The following is a 17,634-nucleotide window of genomic DNA, read 5'->3' on the forward strand; positions in this document are numbered from 1 at the left end:
ATACTATTGGTCAGCATAGGTGAAGTGGTTAAGGCACTCGAAGATGAGTGCTTAAGGTGGAGGACCGACCTGCATCTACCATTCATCACCACACATCTCACTTGGGAACTGCAAGAGTGGGGCCCACACACATCTCCATCATGTGAGATGCTCGCGGTGGGGATTTAATATATACGACAACCGGTTATATACAATATGACCTGATCTCATCTGGCGATGCGGCCCTTTGTGGCTTTAGCATAGGGATTGGCATGCATATGACCAAATGAGGTGCTGGTAGGTTCAACATGGCCTGTGAACAACTTGGAGTATCAGCCTGTCCTTAAATGTTCCAAATTCAACATCTCTATCAGCTGGGACAGGTGATCGGAGCAAGCTTGACCACCTGACCCACCTCACATCAATCGCGCGAGAGCATATGACCCGAGGCCCCAAAAGCATGGAGCTGATGACATGGTCTGGCCCCATTGGCTATCGTGTGGTCGAGCATGATTTCTATGGTCACCTGATCCGCTCTCCTATCACCTGAGCTTTTAATCCATTCCAGTGTACATACTATAGAAAGTTCTTACAAACATAAACCATTATTCACCTAGAAAATGTTTTGACTCATGCTTGAACAAAAGCATGGTCTCTGAGGAAATCATACAACCAAAATGCATGCCACATTTGCATTTTTTGAAAAAAGTTTTCTAAGAGAGTCTACAAGTTTGGGAGGAAATGGTAACCAAAGCTTCAAATTTTTCCTAGAACAATTGTATCACATGGTTTCATTGATCATGCTCTGAGAGAGGAGTTATCAGATATGGTGCGTCTTTGTAGCCTGAATACAAGGGTAGGTCAAGGGCTTTCTCTGCGATCCTTCTGTCCTCATTAATTCTCTCAATCAGGTCATTGAGTGAAGGGAAATTCGTCTGACAGTAGTCATGGAAGAAAATGGTTTAGAATCTCAAAATGCAGTCAGAAAAAATTCAGATTGGGAGAACACTACCTGAGGTCTGATGTAGCCAACGATAGCAAGACGAAGCTCTTCGCCATAGAAATCCTCATTAAAATCATGAAGCAGCCAGGGTTCCTGAAACGGTATATTCTTAGACAAAAGAAGATTTTGACCCTCTTACAGTTGAGTTGGATTATAAACTGCCATTTTCAAGAACATGGTTATATATTCCTAGGTCATCTGATTCAATAGCAAGAAGGAACACGGGTTGCTGGACTCCAAGTTTAGCTAAAGGACTGCCAGAAAATACATGGAGTAAGGCTAAGGTTGGGAAAGCAGCTGCAAGAAACCATAGAGGCTCCATCGAAATTTCTTTATAAGCCAAATAGCTAGCTATTTTAAGCATATTAATTGGTCTAGGAGATGAGAGAAACCATGAGTTTTCTTAGCTGTCACTGTCAACACTTAATCCTTATCATGAATGTTATCAAACCAACTAAATACTTACAAGAGTCTTTTCAGCATTGTTAAAGTATGGGTTCCAACCAATGCTCATCACCATCTTATAAATACCCCGAGTAGAGAGTCCAGCCCAGCCAAAATACACCCCTGAGGCGTGCAGTGAAAGAATATTCAAAAAGCCATCTGGAGATATATTTGCTGCAAAAAAAAAATAAAAAGACCATAAGCATCTGGTGATATATTAGCTGCAAAAACAGTAAAAAGTCCATATGCACGATTGTACAACTTCCTTTTAAACAAATTGCTCCTGACGAGACTATGACACAACATGCCTCAAATACCCCAAAACATCATAATGGTCCTGTCATACAATTTGTGCAGTAAACTAGAGATTACATTATCCTGATTCTGATAAGGACTCATGTATGCAAACAATTTCATGCAATACAGATGTTCTATATCTTCTCAACTTACCTGTAGGAATTCCTAGAACTTTTGAGCCACGACCATAGCCTTTAATAACAGGACCTCCAATGTACCAGGGCTCAATAGGTAAAGTACCTTTAACCCCTGTATTTGAAATCCAAAATAATTTGCTTCAAAAAAAAATCCATAATAACATTCACTATTGCCAGGAAGAAGCACAATGAAATAGAAAAGACCAATTTTTCGGGAGAAGAAAAACAAGGTCTACTGAAGGTACTAAATGCATACAATCCTCAAACGGTGGTAAGCCCCACTTCTCAAGATGCAAATCCAGCAGAGAATTGATGACCTCATCTGCAGAGCTGTAAAGATGGGTTTGATTTGGAATAGAAGGGACAGCAACAACCTCCATTCCAGCGGCCTTACCAGCTGTAATACCTGGCCTGAGGAAAATGGTGATCAGGCATCAATTTTGGGTTACAAGCCCAAATAGGGATACAACAGATTAATTCTGAACCAGCGATGCATAGAATCTTTTATAGAAAATAGTATACACATCAGTTATTTTTGAAATTTCATAAATTTAAGGGGATCATAATTGGGAAAAAGAACAAAGTAATAACCTCCTTATTGAGCAATTAGTGATTGGCAAGGCAGAGATGACATCATCATACATCTTGCTATTCACAAGATAAAAATTGTCCATTGAGGATTGATGGTAGAGTGAAAACTAATCACCTTATTAAAAAGACAAATCCATGATATTTCTACAAATATGCAAAGTTGTATAATTCATGGAAATGTTATAAGCAACAGTTTCAGGCTGTTGGAAAATCAGTGATTTATCACCTCATGAAAGCAATGCATATTTCACTCTACAATTCTAGAAAAATCACATCAATCATCATCCAATTTATGGAAGTGGACCTCTAAATGAATTAGCAACATGACAAAATATAATCATAGATGTTCTCAAGGTTTTACACTGATATCAGCTATTCCATTAAACGCTGTTATGCTCTCACTGTTGGCAAGTATATACAGGAAATTTTAACACCAGAATGGGCATCAATCAATATCCCTAAAAAAATGCATACATTTCTCCAATGTGGTTTTCAAACTGTTCCTTGTAATAATGAGCCTGGTTCTTACAATAATGAAGTTGGATTTATCACCATACATGGTAAGGGATTTCTTACAGTGAATCTTCAACAACCAGGCAGCTGGAAGGATCAGCATTCAATCTTTTAGCAGCTTTGAGAAATCTAAGAAAGCAAGCCACCTTGAAAGTTAGATGCTGAAAATAATAAATTTTTAATACGTGAATTATTTAACCAACATAAACATAAAAAAAAATGGTTAATCTTTTGTAACATGAGACTCACATTTCAGGTGATGGTTTTGCCTCTTGCACTTCATCACCACCGATGATGACAGAAAAGGACTCTTTCCATCCTGTATGCAGACAAATATGAAGAAAAAAACGAAAACTAAACTAACAAATATTGATAATAGAATCGTGTTTGAATGCAATCAGCACTTCTTCTATTAGGAAACTCCAACTAAAATGATCATGGTTAGCAAACGAGACATACCACAATGATATGATATCTTCTGTTCTATGCTGGCCTTAGAGGAGTTTGAAGCTAATGCAATCTTCACACCGTGATTATGCAAATGTTTGATAAGACGGTCAGCACCTGGAAATGCACTTATTTTCGACCAACTGAAAGATTCAAAAGCCAAGTGAGCTATCAAAGCAGACAACAAATTCTTCACTCAGTTTCATGATGGCTGCGAATAACAATAGCAAATAATAAGATCTTGTGACATTTGAAACAATTTTCAAATTCAAATTCCAATTCCAATGTAATACACATGATGATATGACCGGATGGCCACCCAATATTTGCCATTCCTTCATTTTTTTTAAATGCAGTCATCAACCAAAAGAAGAGATTGCAATAAACAATGAAATGAATGAATCATACCAGTCAGCATAAAATGGGGCAATTTCAGCCATGAATTCTTCTGCACTGCAGGGAAGTCCATAGTCTTCTATAATGGCAGCTGCAGCTTCCATTTGTGTCTTCCCTATCCTATTTAGTACTCCTCTGCCATCCCATTTCTTTCCATACTTAAACAAAAATACTCTCAATACATCATCCACAATTCCTTCTGCAAAGGGCAAGAATGTGTTTGAAACGGGCAAGTGCATTGATAAACCATTCTTAAAACCACTAAAAAGATATACATCTGTTTAGTATAAAGTATTGCAAACTATTAAACAAATTGCAAAGCAGCTTTTTCACAATAGTGGCAGATAGGAAGGCTCATGTACCAGTGTTTATAAGAGTACCGTCTAAATCGAGAATAACACATGAAACAAGTCTCCTTATTGAAGGCGTCATGGCCGTCACTTTTGTGGCTTCAGAAAGGTTATTTGACAAAGACGCCCATGTAACTGTAACATATAATACAAGCTCAGAACAAGAATACCTTATGTTACAGAAAATATATACAAATATTTCTGTTGCAACCCAAGCACTTTGGGCCCAACTCAAGTTTTACGAACCAATTCATCCTGAGTTTAGCGCGACAATACCCAGAAAGAAACTAGTTCTGATGATTCAAGATGCACACAACACATTTTATAAATCCTTTAGCTACTGTTCCAAGGACATCAAGCAGGACCTTATGTTTTCATAAACATATGTTAACATGTTTCAATATAATCGCGACATAATATGCAGATGGAAAATATAACAGTTTGACGATCAGATAGAGGTATTTTCTTGCGCTGCTGAAAATTCATAGTGGCATTCAACTGATTCAGCATAGTTTTCCATACCATCGATGAACATTTTCAAGATTTCTTAGTGTACCATTTTCAAATTCCATCTACGCAGTTATATGAAAAAGCATTTCAATAATGTTACATGGATATTTGTGACCCAACTCGTTAATTTGGTACCACAAAAAAATATACGCAGTATTGATTAATGTTTTCAGAACTAAGAGTCCTAACGTTCTTTAAAAACAAATGATCAGATTGAACCATTCGATCAAATGACAAGGAAACCAAAACCACCACAAATTTACAACCAATTCCTTCTATCTATCCAATCGAATTGCATGCAGAACTCCCAAGAAACTCGCCACAAAAAAAACCTTCAAAATTTCCACACAATTGCGTAGTTTTTTTGGATTGACAAGCTGGGGTTAGGCAGACCCCTACCAGTTCAGAATTGCGTAGTTAGTGATATGAAATAATTCGAAAGTGTACCCAAGATCGATCAACCACTACAAAGCCGCTTGTTCTCGTCAATTCATTGAAGTTCCCATCAAATTCTCACATACCCAATTAAACAAATTTCAATAAGACATACAAACTAATATCCCATAACAAACTCAACAGAGATAGAGAGAGAGAGAGTAAAGGAGAAAAAGCATCCAAGGCAGAGAAGCGAGAAGAAGCACGCACAAGCGTTACCACCATGAAGAAAAGGTCTCGCAGAATTCGCAGCAGGAGCAATAACGGTTCCGGGAAACAGGGCCAACCATGAGGAGAAAAGGTGGGGCCCACGGCAATACATTCAAGTTTAACCCCCCCTCCGCACACCCCCCCCCACACACACACACACACACACACCTTCTTCTTGACCTGTTGGTTCTAGAATCTTAGAAAAACCAAACTTCAATACACTCAATCTGTAGGCACGAGTCTGTATTTACTAGTTGATTTCAGGGTTTTGTTTCATGCCATTGAAGGAGGTGAATAATACAGAGCACATAGGATGACCAGCTTTTTGTAGGGTTGATTGTGAGTTGAAGCTTGCCAGGGGTCCCTAGTTAGATTAGGGTGCGGATAAATGAACGGTACTATGGAGAAAGATGGAGAGGCAATGCCTTTGGGAAGCGTGGACTTGGTACAATGGTTGGTGCACATCGATAGGCTGGATGTAAGGGTGTCAACGGATCGGGTTTGGTTCGGACTCATGTGGGACCAAACCCAGATCTGATTTGAGATGCTGGGACCGGGTTTAAACCCGTGTTCAATCAGACCCACCATAAGAGAAATCATACCCGGGTCTTATAAGGATTACATGGATCATACTCTAAAATAATATTTTTTATCCTTTTTACATTGAAAATTTGAGGATCTTAGTCAGAACTCGGGTCTGGCCCAGGTCTTGTATAAAATTTCACAAACCAAAACCAACTTCATATATTAATTGGACCCTTTGATTCTGACCCGAATTCTAATTGGACCTCCTTGTTTATCACCAAACCCTGATGCTCTAGGGTTTGGTACAAGTAGGGTCGAGGTCAAATCTGACACATTGACATCCAGAGGTTTAATATGGAGAAAGATGGAGAGGCAATGCTTTGGGAAGGGTGGACTTGGTACAGTAGTTGGTTCTCGATAGGCTGGATGCCTAATCAGGGATGTAAATGGGTCGGATCTTTCGGAAGATAATCAGATTTGGTCTCAGATTTATAAAGCTTATATCGAATCCTGAATCAGATTAAAACCGTACCTCATAAGGATCCAACATATACATACTATCGGATCTTGTCTGATCGTTATAGCTATATAGGTCCTGTTTGAGAACTGGTAGTTGGGATAAGAGTTGAGAATTTGGGTTTTAAAACATATCCTTCTGAAGAAATGGAAGACCAAGTCTCGTTAACTTGGGTCATTTTAGTTTTAGATAGGAGTTGAGAAATTGGAATATAAAAGTTGGATCAAACTCTGCTCACAATTTCTGTTTGGAATAGGTGTTCAAGAGGCAATTGAAGAGTTTATAAGGCAGTTCAAGGTTTTATCCCATTGTAAAGCAAGGTTGGCAAATACCTCTTCCAGAGCTTCCTGCTGTGGGGCTGGTTTGTCCCACACTTTTTTTTTTTTTGACAGGAAAAGCTGGGTTATACAACCATATAGATTTGAACTTGCAACGTCCCAACACAAGGTGATGTAATAAATGCCTGTAAAAAGATCAGGTGCAATATGATTGCACAAAAATTGTGCATTAAGCAACTCTTGGGGATAGGGCCTGTCAGATGTGGGGCCCAATACCTGATGGAGGGCTATCAGGCAGGTGCTTAATGCACAAACTTTTGTGCAATCATATTGCACCTGATCTTTTCACAGGCTGAGTCCGGATTGGGTGCAATATGATTGCACAAAATTTGTACATTAAGCTCCTGATAGCTAGCTTAATGCACAATTTTTGTGCAATCATATTGCAACTCTTTAGGCCTAGGGATGTAACAGGTCAGATTAGGTCTGAATGCAGGCATTACTAAATCTGACCTAATGGGTTATGACCCAGTTGAGTTTGGAACTAGTTTTGGATTAAAAAAAAAACTAAAATAGTATCCCACTAAGCTTAAATAGCTGATAAGATATCCCTCATGCATGTAATCAGATTTGAACTCGCTTCGGATTTATACTTGGATGTGAAAGTATAAAGCATATTAACATGGACTATGAAACAGCCAACCTGATCTGGCATGGGCACTGGGGGCGAGGGCCCTAGCCTTGGAGTTTTATGCCGTTCGGACGGCGACTATGTCTCCGCGCCCAGGTGTGATTCTTTGGGTTACAATCGAAAAACAATAAAAGGAAAAAAAACAATCTGATTTCATAAATAACCACAACATAAACAACTTCCACACGATTGGAGTTAAAAATTTTATAATAAATGAATAGAAGATGAAAAGATCACAACCTTCTATCTTGGTTTCTTGCAGTTAACCAATAAAAATAACAAGAAGGAATAGAAAATTGAGAATCCAGTAAGGTTAACATGAAAACTTTTATATTGGGAATAGAGAAGTACCTGAATCAAAGCAGTGAAGGCTTCTCATGCAACTTCTTGGAATGCTTGTTTGGTACTTAATAAATGCAAATCGGAGGCCCTTGTTAACATCTATGGAGGACAGATTCTAATGCTTGGAAGGTGGTTAGGCCCAGTGGGGTCTTATGCTTTGTTGACTTTGGCTGAGCAAGAACAGACAGCGGATCAAGTTATCTTGTGTATGGCAGTGGGAACTGAATATAACCAAGGATCAGTTATATACAATATGACCTGATCTGTCCTGTCCGGAACATGTGAGATTCGGCTGGCATACTCTTCATATAAATTGAGGAGAACAATGGAGAGGGAAATTTTAAAGATGATCTTACCACTTGGGTTTTATATATTTCGATTCATTCAAATGGTCTAGCATCTTGTTTTTGTAAACAAAGTCATTGACTCACTCCTGGTTTTCTCTTATCCTTAAGCTTAACTTGGTTGATCCAGGGTAGGGGTGGCAAAATCTGACATGACTCGCCAACCCGCTTCTTAGCCGGGTTCGGGTTTGGCTTAAACGGGTTTGTGTCGTAAACAAGTCAATCTGCCTAACTCGTTTATTAAACGGATCAGGTTCGTGTTAGGGGTATGCCAACCCGCCAACCCAGTTGATCCGTTTAATAAACGGGTTAGGCGGTTGGGTCAACTCGTTTACCCGAACCCGACCCGTCCGCCAACCCGTTTACCCGACCCCAACCCGCCCTTTACTCGTACCCGACCTGCCAACCAGTTTACCCGAACTCGACCTGCCAACCTAACCGCTAACCCGCCAACCCGTTTACCTGACCTGACCCGTTTATTAAAAGGGTTAACCCTGTCGTGTTGGCAGGTCATTGTTACCTTAATGGGTAGGGTGTTAGCCTCAAATTCAAAAGGTGCTGAGTTCGAATACCGTTATACTTTCTCGCTGTATGACAATCAAGGGGATTTTTAATATTTGTATTTTTTTCTGGGCAACAGTAAACAAAACAAATGATCTAGTGTGGGTCATTTGTGCAACTTTTGGGGAGGTCGGGGATCGAATCCCAGCTTCTCAAAAACCCTTCACCGCAGACAACTATCAGACAGTGTCGTTCAAGCTCGGCTTTGGGCTGGAGCCGAGCTTGAACAGTCATTTTGAAGCGAGCCGAGGCGTGGGTGTGGGTCTGGGTCTGGATCTGGGTCTGGGTAGGGTAGTGGGTGAATATAAACTAAAAGTATAGAAAGCAAACAAAGGAATAAAGAGATCGTAAGATGGGAATTTCTCATCTGAGATATTCTTAGCATCAACTCCACTGGTATTCCCATATGATTATCGGTGCAGATATTCTTAGCATCAATTCCGCGGGTATTCCCACATGCTTAACGGTGCGGATATTGTTAGCATCAATTCCACTGGTATTCCCATATGCTTAGTGGTCTAGCTGGGTCGGGTACATGCGAAATTAACTGGTGTCTTGAACTGATTAAACTTGACTCAACCTGATCTTGAAAGATCGAAGAGGTCTGAAATCTAGACCCATCTTAAAAATGAATCACTTCTTGGGTTAAAAAATAGACCTGAATTTTCTTGTACTTGACCTTTTTTTTTTATGCCCGACGCAAATGGTTCCATGTAATTTGTACATTAAGGGGTTGTTTGGTCACGGGGGATGCCGCGGCCGTTTGGAACGCGGTTGCTAACAACCGTTGGATGCGCGGAGCAGGGACTGACTATAGGGAGTTGTATTGATTTCAAAGGGATTAGTTTATCTCAGGCAAGAAATTTAACAAGATTATGTGCACTTTCAATAATTTCATGCCCAGAATTGGAAGGAATTTTAAGTGGAAGTGGGGAGGGTGGTGTGTGTTCTCCTCCGAAGACGGTTGTTAGCTACAGTGCGTGTTTGGGGGTCCCAATGAGCGCCATGTATATAAGCACATAGGGCTCGTATTCCCGTGTGTGTCAACATCACTTAGCATCAGAGTCTGGTGCGGTTGCAAAGATATAAGTACCCTTTTCTGCTATTCTCACCATGAAACGACGGTTCGAGAAAATGACAAAAAATATCCTCCATTCAAAAAAAGAAAACGATGGTTCAAAAAAAGGACAAAAATGTCCTTCATCCAGAAAGTCGAGGATGATGTTAACTCTTCAAAGTCCAAACGTTTCATTTTCGCCCTAAACAGTAAACTTTTGCACCATTTGCTGTAACAGGAGCTCCCTTTGACGATGCAAACTTTGTCACCGGAGTAGCAGCCTTTGTCGTTGTCTCGAGTTGAGGTTCCCGCCTTGGTTTTTAGCTTGTGTTACAACACATTGTCGCCTTCTCATTCCTGCCTTGTGTTACAAAACATTCTCGGGTTCGTGATCGACTGGTTCGATCATTGATGAGTGTCATAGGGCATTTGTCGGCCATCTCTTTTTACAGTCTTGCCTTCTTTTTCTTTGTCGTTAGGCATTATGAAAGAAAGCAATGATGCACAAACATTCCAACAAGTGTCATTAAGGCATCGTGAGTACCTTTCCATGTCATCATGCTATCATTGAAGAATGTATGTTGTCATGAGTGCCATTAAAGCATTATTTTGTTATTGCAGGTGGATCTTGTCCTTTCGATGGTTGGAAACTTAACGATATTTGTAAGACGCTGTGACATGTTGACAAGAATGTTTGTTTACAGATGCGAGGAAGGGCCTCTACCCCATCAGTTATCCTCCATTCACTCAGTATATGCAATGTATCACAAATTGAGGTTGTAGTAACATACTACCGATTTGTGAGATATTTTTTTGTTTGTTAATATCGATTTGTAAGCTATTATGCTGAATTTTTGTATCGATTTGTAATATATTTTGCGATATATATCGATTTGTAAGATATTATGTGTTTTCTAGTATCGATTTGTAAGATATTTGTAGAAAGACTTTTAAAACGTGTGTGTGCAGAAATACATTGTTATGCGCTTGCGGTGGCGATTTTCGTATTCAAATCACTGCTCTGTTAGCGATTTCTATTGAAATCGCTTCACAGCATCGTAGATATAATTAAATCGCTATTGTCACCAATAAAAGATACGACAAATCATTTTTTTTATTGGCATGGTAAATAACAACTCGATGCATAGTATAAGTAAATAACAATTTGTTGTTGCTTTTATACTGTGATTCATTCAATCATTTCTTTGACTTGCTTAACCTTATCAGTATCTATTGTTATATGCATCTTGAATAAATTATAGTAAATGTATGTGTTTGCTAACACAAATTGATATCTTGCTTATAACAGTGGTGAGGTTATCATCTGGTTGTAATGAAGATGATCTATCTCAATCATTTGAAAGATATGAAGAAGTGAACATCTGTACTAATGATGCACCTGAAGAAGTGGACATGTGCACTAATGATGCACATGATAACAAGAGTACAGGCATTGAATTCACTCTTGACTTGAATGTTTCAGCAGAAGAAATGCAATTCGATAATGAGGTAGACGATCGTGATAGTACACTTGATAAAGGTGCAGGCACTGGTAATGTATATAATGGTACACCTGACTCTGTTCTCGTAGAAGGAATGCAATTTAATAATGAGGATGCTGCATATAAATTTTACAATGATTATGCCTTAAAATTTGGCTTCAGTGTTAGAAGGTATTCTTGGTCAAAAAATGCAGAGGGTGTCGTAGTGAGAAAGACATATGTTTGTTCTAAGGAAGGTTGAAAGAAGTCAAGTGAAAATCCCACAAGGAGCATGCTAGAATCAAGATGTGGATGTCCAGCGATAATGGTGTTAAGAAGACTTCTGAATGGAAAATATGTAATTCGTACTTTAATCAGTGATCATAACTATGAATTAGCAGCTTCACATATGAGTCCTATGTTAAGGTCATATCGTAAAGTAACTGAAGTGCATGTTGCAATTGCTGAAATAGCCGATAACGTCGGCATTGCACCAAGGAAGACATGCAATTTATTCGCGCACATAGATGGTGGTTGCAAGAATGTGTCATTCACACCTATGGATCTAAGAAACCACTTGAGAAGAAAGAAAATAGATAACATAAAGAATGAAGAAATATGTTCTTTGGTTGATTACTTACAGAAGAAATCAAGCATTGACCCTGGTTTCTTTAGTGCAATGAAACTGGATGAAGATGGATATGCTGTGAACATGTTTTGGGTAGATTCAAAGTCAAGAGTAGATTATGAGTGCTTCAATGATATGCTTGTTTTTTATACGACAGTGAAGATTAATACTGAACAGTGGTCATTTGTGTAGTTTGTCGGAGTGAACCATCACTCACAGAGTTGTATATTAGGCAACACTTTTTTGTACGACCAGACCAAGAAAAGCTTTAAGTGATTGTTTAGAATATTTACACAGACAACGAATGGAAAACAACTTGAAGTTGTACTTGCAGATGGTGATCACGCAATTGCGGCTGCATTGCTTTATGTGTGGCCAAATACACATCATCGCCTATGTTTGTGGCATATCTTTCAAAATGCATCAAAGAACATAGGACACATATTTAATCAGAACACATGGTTTGACAAAAAGTTTACTAGGTGTGCACTTGAGAGCGTAGACAAGATCATCTTTATGTTTGATTGGGAGGAAATGATTCAGATATACAACCTTGAAGATTATCTGTGGATAAAAAATTTATATGCAGAAAAAGAGAAGTGGACATTGGCATATGGAAGACAATACTTTTGTGCAGGTGTGATAAACACACAAAGAGCAGAGTCTATGCATGCCACACTGAAGAAAACCTTGTATTCATGTTTAACAATGTTTCGTTTTATGGAACAATATGAATTATTTATAGAGGGTCTTAGACAGAATGAACTTGAACAAGATGTTAAATACTTCAATACACACCATGTAACTTTGGGCATGAAAATATTGATATGATCTGCAGATCTGTATACACTAACTGTATTTGAATAGATTAAGAAAGAAGTTATACAGATCATGAATTGCAACATAGAAGGACATGTGCAAACCAAGAATATGCACAAATACCATATTGTATGGGAGAGAGAAGAGCATCAAAAAGGCAAGAAGCACATGTCACGTACAATGTTGACAATGAAACAATTGAATGTACATGCAAAAAGTATGAATTCAAAGGTATTTTATGTCGTCATGCATTAAAGGCACTTAATGAAGAGAAGATACGAGAAATACCTGAGTCATATTTAATGCGAAGATGGAGAAGACAAATAAAGATTGAACTGCTGGATACAGATAATGTCAGTTAATCTGGTGTTGATGAGAAGTGTCACACATCCTTTCCTTAACAACAACTGTGTAGGTCATTTATGTATGTTGCAAATTTGGCACCGAAAAGTGAAGAAGCCTATGTATGCATGAGAAAAACATCAAGGGAGTTACTTGTAAACATGCAGTTAATTCCCTATCAGTCCGTTGCAGCTCATGAAGACGAGTCGAAGAAAATGGCAACGAACAACGGAGGTGAAAATCATGCTTCCCTTGACACTCCTGAGAAGTTGTGCCGAAGCGTAAACACCATCTTCAACAAGTCAGAAGTGAACGTTGTAGATTATGATTGTTCTAAGCTATTTTCCAACTATCAGTTCCAAAAACCAAAAAAATAAGTAAAATGAGCAGTTGGAAAGTTAGCTTTCCAATGCCACCAGAATCACCCTAATCCAATAAGCGGTTAGAGAAAAATGGCTTCCGAAAGATAGACTCTATGGTTACTACCGTCTGCATACTAGAATTTTGCTTTAGTTTTACAACTTATAAATGATAACCCTATGGGGGTTTTTATTTCTGACTCAAAACAGAAGAATTTTATATCTCAGCCTTCCAACGACTGTAAAAGTGTTGATTTTAGATACCAAAGTACTGAGATATGACCCAAAAAATAGAAATAGGTGAGCAAAAAACAAACAGAAAACTTAATTTTTCTCGATTTTCACATGTTTTCGGAGGCATTAGAGGCAGAATTTGAATTCTTACCAAAAATAATAATCGTAGAGTCAGTCATCTATTTTCCAACAACTCCTAGAATATAGTGATACGACCTATGGGCAGATATGGTCTTGCCAACATATCAAGGTTAAGATAAAAATGAAACGTAATTGGATTTTGGATCTAGGGGGATCTAATATCCAAAAATACTAAAAAAAATTGATAAAAACTGATATCGCAACCCAAAAATCTCAAGGATGTTGATTTTGATATCTAAGAGTTATAGATCCCCAAATTTTGAAAACCAAAAAGAGGGTTATTCAAAAAATAGTTTTGGATTTAAAAATTGGATCCAAATTTGATATTAGAGATAGATATGGGGTCTGCTCTTCAAGTTGTGCATCTTTCTTTTTCCATCAAGCAGGGGATCAGCTGTACCAGAAGCTCTAAATTTTCAATGTTGGGCTTTAACTTGCGATTGGTCGTATGTCATACGCAGGTCCTAGAAAGAAAATGAGTTTGATAATGTGAGCCACCACCAAGGCTCGATAAAAATATGAAACACAAATAAATATACCAAGGTTAAAAAAAATCATGTTTTTAAATAATGAAATAAAATATGTAAAAGTGACTGAATCTCACCTCGAGCTTAGGTCACCATTTCTTACGATTATGACAAGCATGATGGAACTCGAGTAGCACTCAAACTAGGTTCATACTCCAAAAGGTTGGATGAGATAAAGGATTTAAGTCCTAAGCTAGGTTAGGTAGTCTTAGCTAGGCTAGACCTACTTAAATAAGGCTATTATGCTAGGTGTTAGAAGGCTAGGTCAAGTAGGAATTTCTGCAGTATAAGAGCACTTTTAAATCTCAAGTGTCATGTGAAATCGGAAAGACCAGACCCTATTTATAGATTTTTTGACTGATACATGCATCGTTCTTTGGTATCCGATATTCAGAAATCCAGATATGTATGAAAGTGAAATGGTGGAATCCGATTGGTTGGGGTCTAGGTGGTCTCTTTATGATTCATCAATGATTTTCTAGCCTAAGGATTAGGGAAAACATAAGTACAAAGCTTATTTGGGACTCTAGGAATGGGGTTAAGTTCATTGAATCCTATCTCATGAGTTTGTAAGGTAGAGATAGAGTTCTTGGGGCTTATCCTTAAATGACACATGTTTTTTGACAAAATGAACCGCTAACGACACATATTACAAATGACATATCATACTAACGACACTTACTACTAATAACAATCCATTTGTTGTTAGGCTGACGATACATCACAGATTCGATTTATAGGTTGACAACAATCCATGTGTCATTATGAGAATGTTTGTTCAGGTCAGTTGTTAACAACACTTTAAGGTTTGGTAACGATAATTCAAAGTCTGCTAATGACAATTCATGTGTCGTTAGAGACTAGACTTGTTTTTATCGTAACTTTTGATTTTAGTGTCAGATTGGCTTGATTTTTTGCTTGTTTGAAAGCTAAGATTCGCTAGTTTAATCTATTTTTGGCTCAAAAGTTAAAATGATGTCATTTTGAAGGATAAAATGATGTTGAAGTTAGCATTATTTTAGAATATGATGAAAATATTAGATTTTAGTCATATGAAATGACTTGGTCAAAATTGGGGTGTCTACAATATGTGATCTAAGTACTCGATTTTATAGATATCAGCTCTCCTGAACTATTCAATTCTAGCACATGGGTAGGCTCTTATAAGTGTCAAACAATCGATGTTGCAAAGTCTTTGTAAATCTTCAAGTGTTTTTCATAAAAAAAAACACAATCCATATGTTGATCCCTAGGTATCAACCATGCTAAACACATCCATAAGGTGGGAATCGCAAAAAAAGCATCAGAAAAGCTGGAAAAAAAACCATTTAACATGTTTTATTTAGCAAGTTTTCTCAAATATATGTCAATGTTTCCAATGCCTTTAGCTTGGCTTTGCACTGAGTGGTTGGCTATATTTCACGCTTCAGCTGGTCACGGTGAACATATGCAAAAGTCTAAATTAAACTGCCACATCAATATCAAAGGCTCCACCACAAGGAGCGTTCCCCAGTTTGTACCTTGTTTTATTTAATTTTCGTACTTGGTTTGGACCAGAGGCGGAGTTGGGGGGGGGGGGGGGGGGGGGCAGGACTAGGTTGTAGCCTAGTCCTGCCTTCAGAAACAGTTAATTTTTTTTTAAAGCCGAGTACTAGCCCAACCCTGATTCCATATAAAATAGTTTTTTATCCATTTTTGTAGCCCAGTCCTAGCCTAGCCCAACCCTGACTGCAGCAAATAGTTTGATTTATCCATATGAAATAGATTTTTATTAATAATTGTAGCCATTTTTTATTTATCTCAAAAAAAAAATTTTGGGGCGCTGGCCCCGAACACCCGACTATCACACAATTTTTTTTTCTACACCCATGTTTGCCCCCCCCCCCCCCCCCCCCCCACATGAATCCTAGCTACACCACTGGTTTGGACATTACTATCAAAATTGTTTTACATGCTCCGCTGCACAAGAAAGCTTCACATAAGCTAAACAAATATATATTTGACCTTCTTAAATGACAAAGTTGCCCTAAATAGTCAATGGTGATGATCCAGTTTAATTTGGCCAAACCAAACCACATGCTTGCCCACTTGAATCAGATCCATTTATTGTCTCCAACACCACCCAATTGGATTCGCACTAGTTCAGACATTGTTTCTTATTGGCAGGAAAGAAACCGGACAAGGTTTAGGGTTGACCATTTTCCTATCTTCATCTGAGCCTCGATCTACCGCTTCGAGCTAACTGCATTTCATTGGATGAGTAGGTCTGTAAAATGGGTAGGTCGAATTTGGATGGATATGCTACAAGAACCATTGAGATATGAACTCATGCCCTTAGAGACTCCAAATTAGTGTGGTCCATCTTGTTAAAATGGTGAAGGGACATAAGCAATATCATAATAACCAATCATGTGTGGTGGCATTGCATCGGCTCCACTCAAGCCAATGCCATGTGACTGGTGTAATGAGCTTGCGTATGATATTATTTTTGGATTGATCTCACTACTTTAAAAATGAGAATCGAAAAATGATTGTATTGTCCTTACATTACAAAGTGGCAAAAATTCACCTAGCGAAGGGTATCAAAAGAAAACATGCCTCTTATCCCAGTCATCGGAGGACAAAGGTGGACTAGAATTGGTTCGCAAGAAAAGGTCTAAGAAATAACCAACCTCTAAGAAAAAGCAACCAAGCCCTTCACATGAATAGGTATGTAAGACATTATATTGCTTCACATGTAAATTGTATTACGTGAAGCAATATCCAACTTGTGTAATTTCCAACATGCAGCAATACCCTACAGACGTAATTTCCAACATTGTAATTTTCAATCCTCTCGTCCATTTTTTTCGGAATGATAACTTTAGTTTTACAAGTCTTTTGGTATGTAATCAATGTTGGGAGGATGTTTGCATTTCTTGTGAAACTTAATGTAGTGTCTTATATTGTTCTATTTCATGACAGACTCAGATGAATTCGAAAGCGAGCTATGGAACACAGGAATCACGTGCGAATTCTGTTTAAGTTTTACTATAAAGTTAGTTGTCATGCCTCTTTGCATGACCCAATTTCCATATTGTCAGATTTGTTAATAGTTTAACAAAATAGGAGGTGAATATGCTTATACACTAGATGGTCTTATTAAGAAAGGGTTTTTAGATGAAGTCATTTTCATGAATCGTGAGCCACAAAAATATAATTGTATCTTTCACATGTATTAAAAACATAACTCTATTTAATAATGTATCTTTCACATGTATAAATCTTTGTAATATGTATCATTCGCATGTATAAATCGTAGTTAGTGAAAATCGGGTATGAAAATCAGAAATTGTATGTGAACTCAGTGTTTATACAATTAGTGAAAATCATTTTCTCATCTAGCCTTCACATATACAAATCGTTATATATAAATTGTATCGTTCATATTGTATGGGAGAGCCTCTACAACATCCAGTATTGTCCGAGAACAATTC

At 38.1% G+C, this 17,634-nt stretch overlaps 1 protein-coding gene across 1 annotated transcript; it reads right to left on the reverse strand.

The window, feature by feature from the left end:
• Positions 1-565: 565 nt before the first annotated feature.
• Positions 566-7,689, reverse strand: LOC149813733 (bifunctional riboflavin kinase/FMN phosphatase-like). The gene is made up of 11 exons (XM_089991835.1): positions 7,675-7,689; positions 4,188-4,292; positions 3,820-4,006; positions 3,424-3,554; positions 3,214-3,283; positions 3,028-3,093; positions 2,117-2,271; positions 1,877-1,972; positions 1,449-1,600; positions 992-1,075; positions 566-914 (listed from the first exon to the last, which is right to left on the reverse strand). The coding sequence occupies exons 2-11, from the start codon at positions 4,237-4,239 to the stop codon at positions 771-773; spliced, it is 1,137 nt and encodes a 378-aa protein (XP_089847961.1). The 5' UTR covers positions 4,240-4,292; positions 7,675-7,689; the 3' UTR covers positions 566-770.
• Between the last annotated feature and the right edge of the window lie 9,945 nt (positions 7,690-17,634).

The sequence above is a fragment of the Nuphar pumila genome, chromosome 16 (assembly GCF_984573655.1).
Source record: "Nuphar pumila chromosome 16, dmNupPumi1.hap1.1, whole genome shotgun sequence".
In the NCBI taxonomy this organism is placed as follows: Eukaryota; Viridiplantae; Streptophyta; class Magnoliopsida; order Nymphaeales; family Nymphaeaceae; genus Nuphar; species Nuphar pumila.

Coding starts and splice junctions, on each gene's coding strand:
- LOC149813733 (XM_089991835.1), bottom strand. CDS start 4,239: ATGACGCCTTCAATAAGGAGACTTGTTTCATGTGTTATTCTCGATTTA. Junction 3,284..3,423: donor GAAGATATCATATCATTGTG/GTATGTCTCGTT, acceptor GTCTGCATACAG/GATGGAAAGAGTCCTTTTCT. Junction 3,094..3,213: donor GCAAAACCATCACCTGAAAT/GTGAGTCTCATG, acceptor TTGCTTTCTTAG/ATTTCTCAAAGCTGCTAAAA.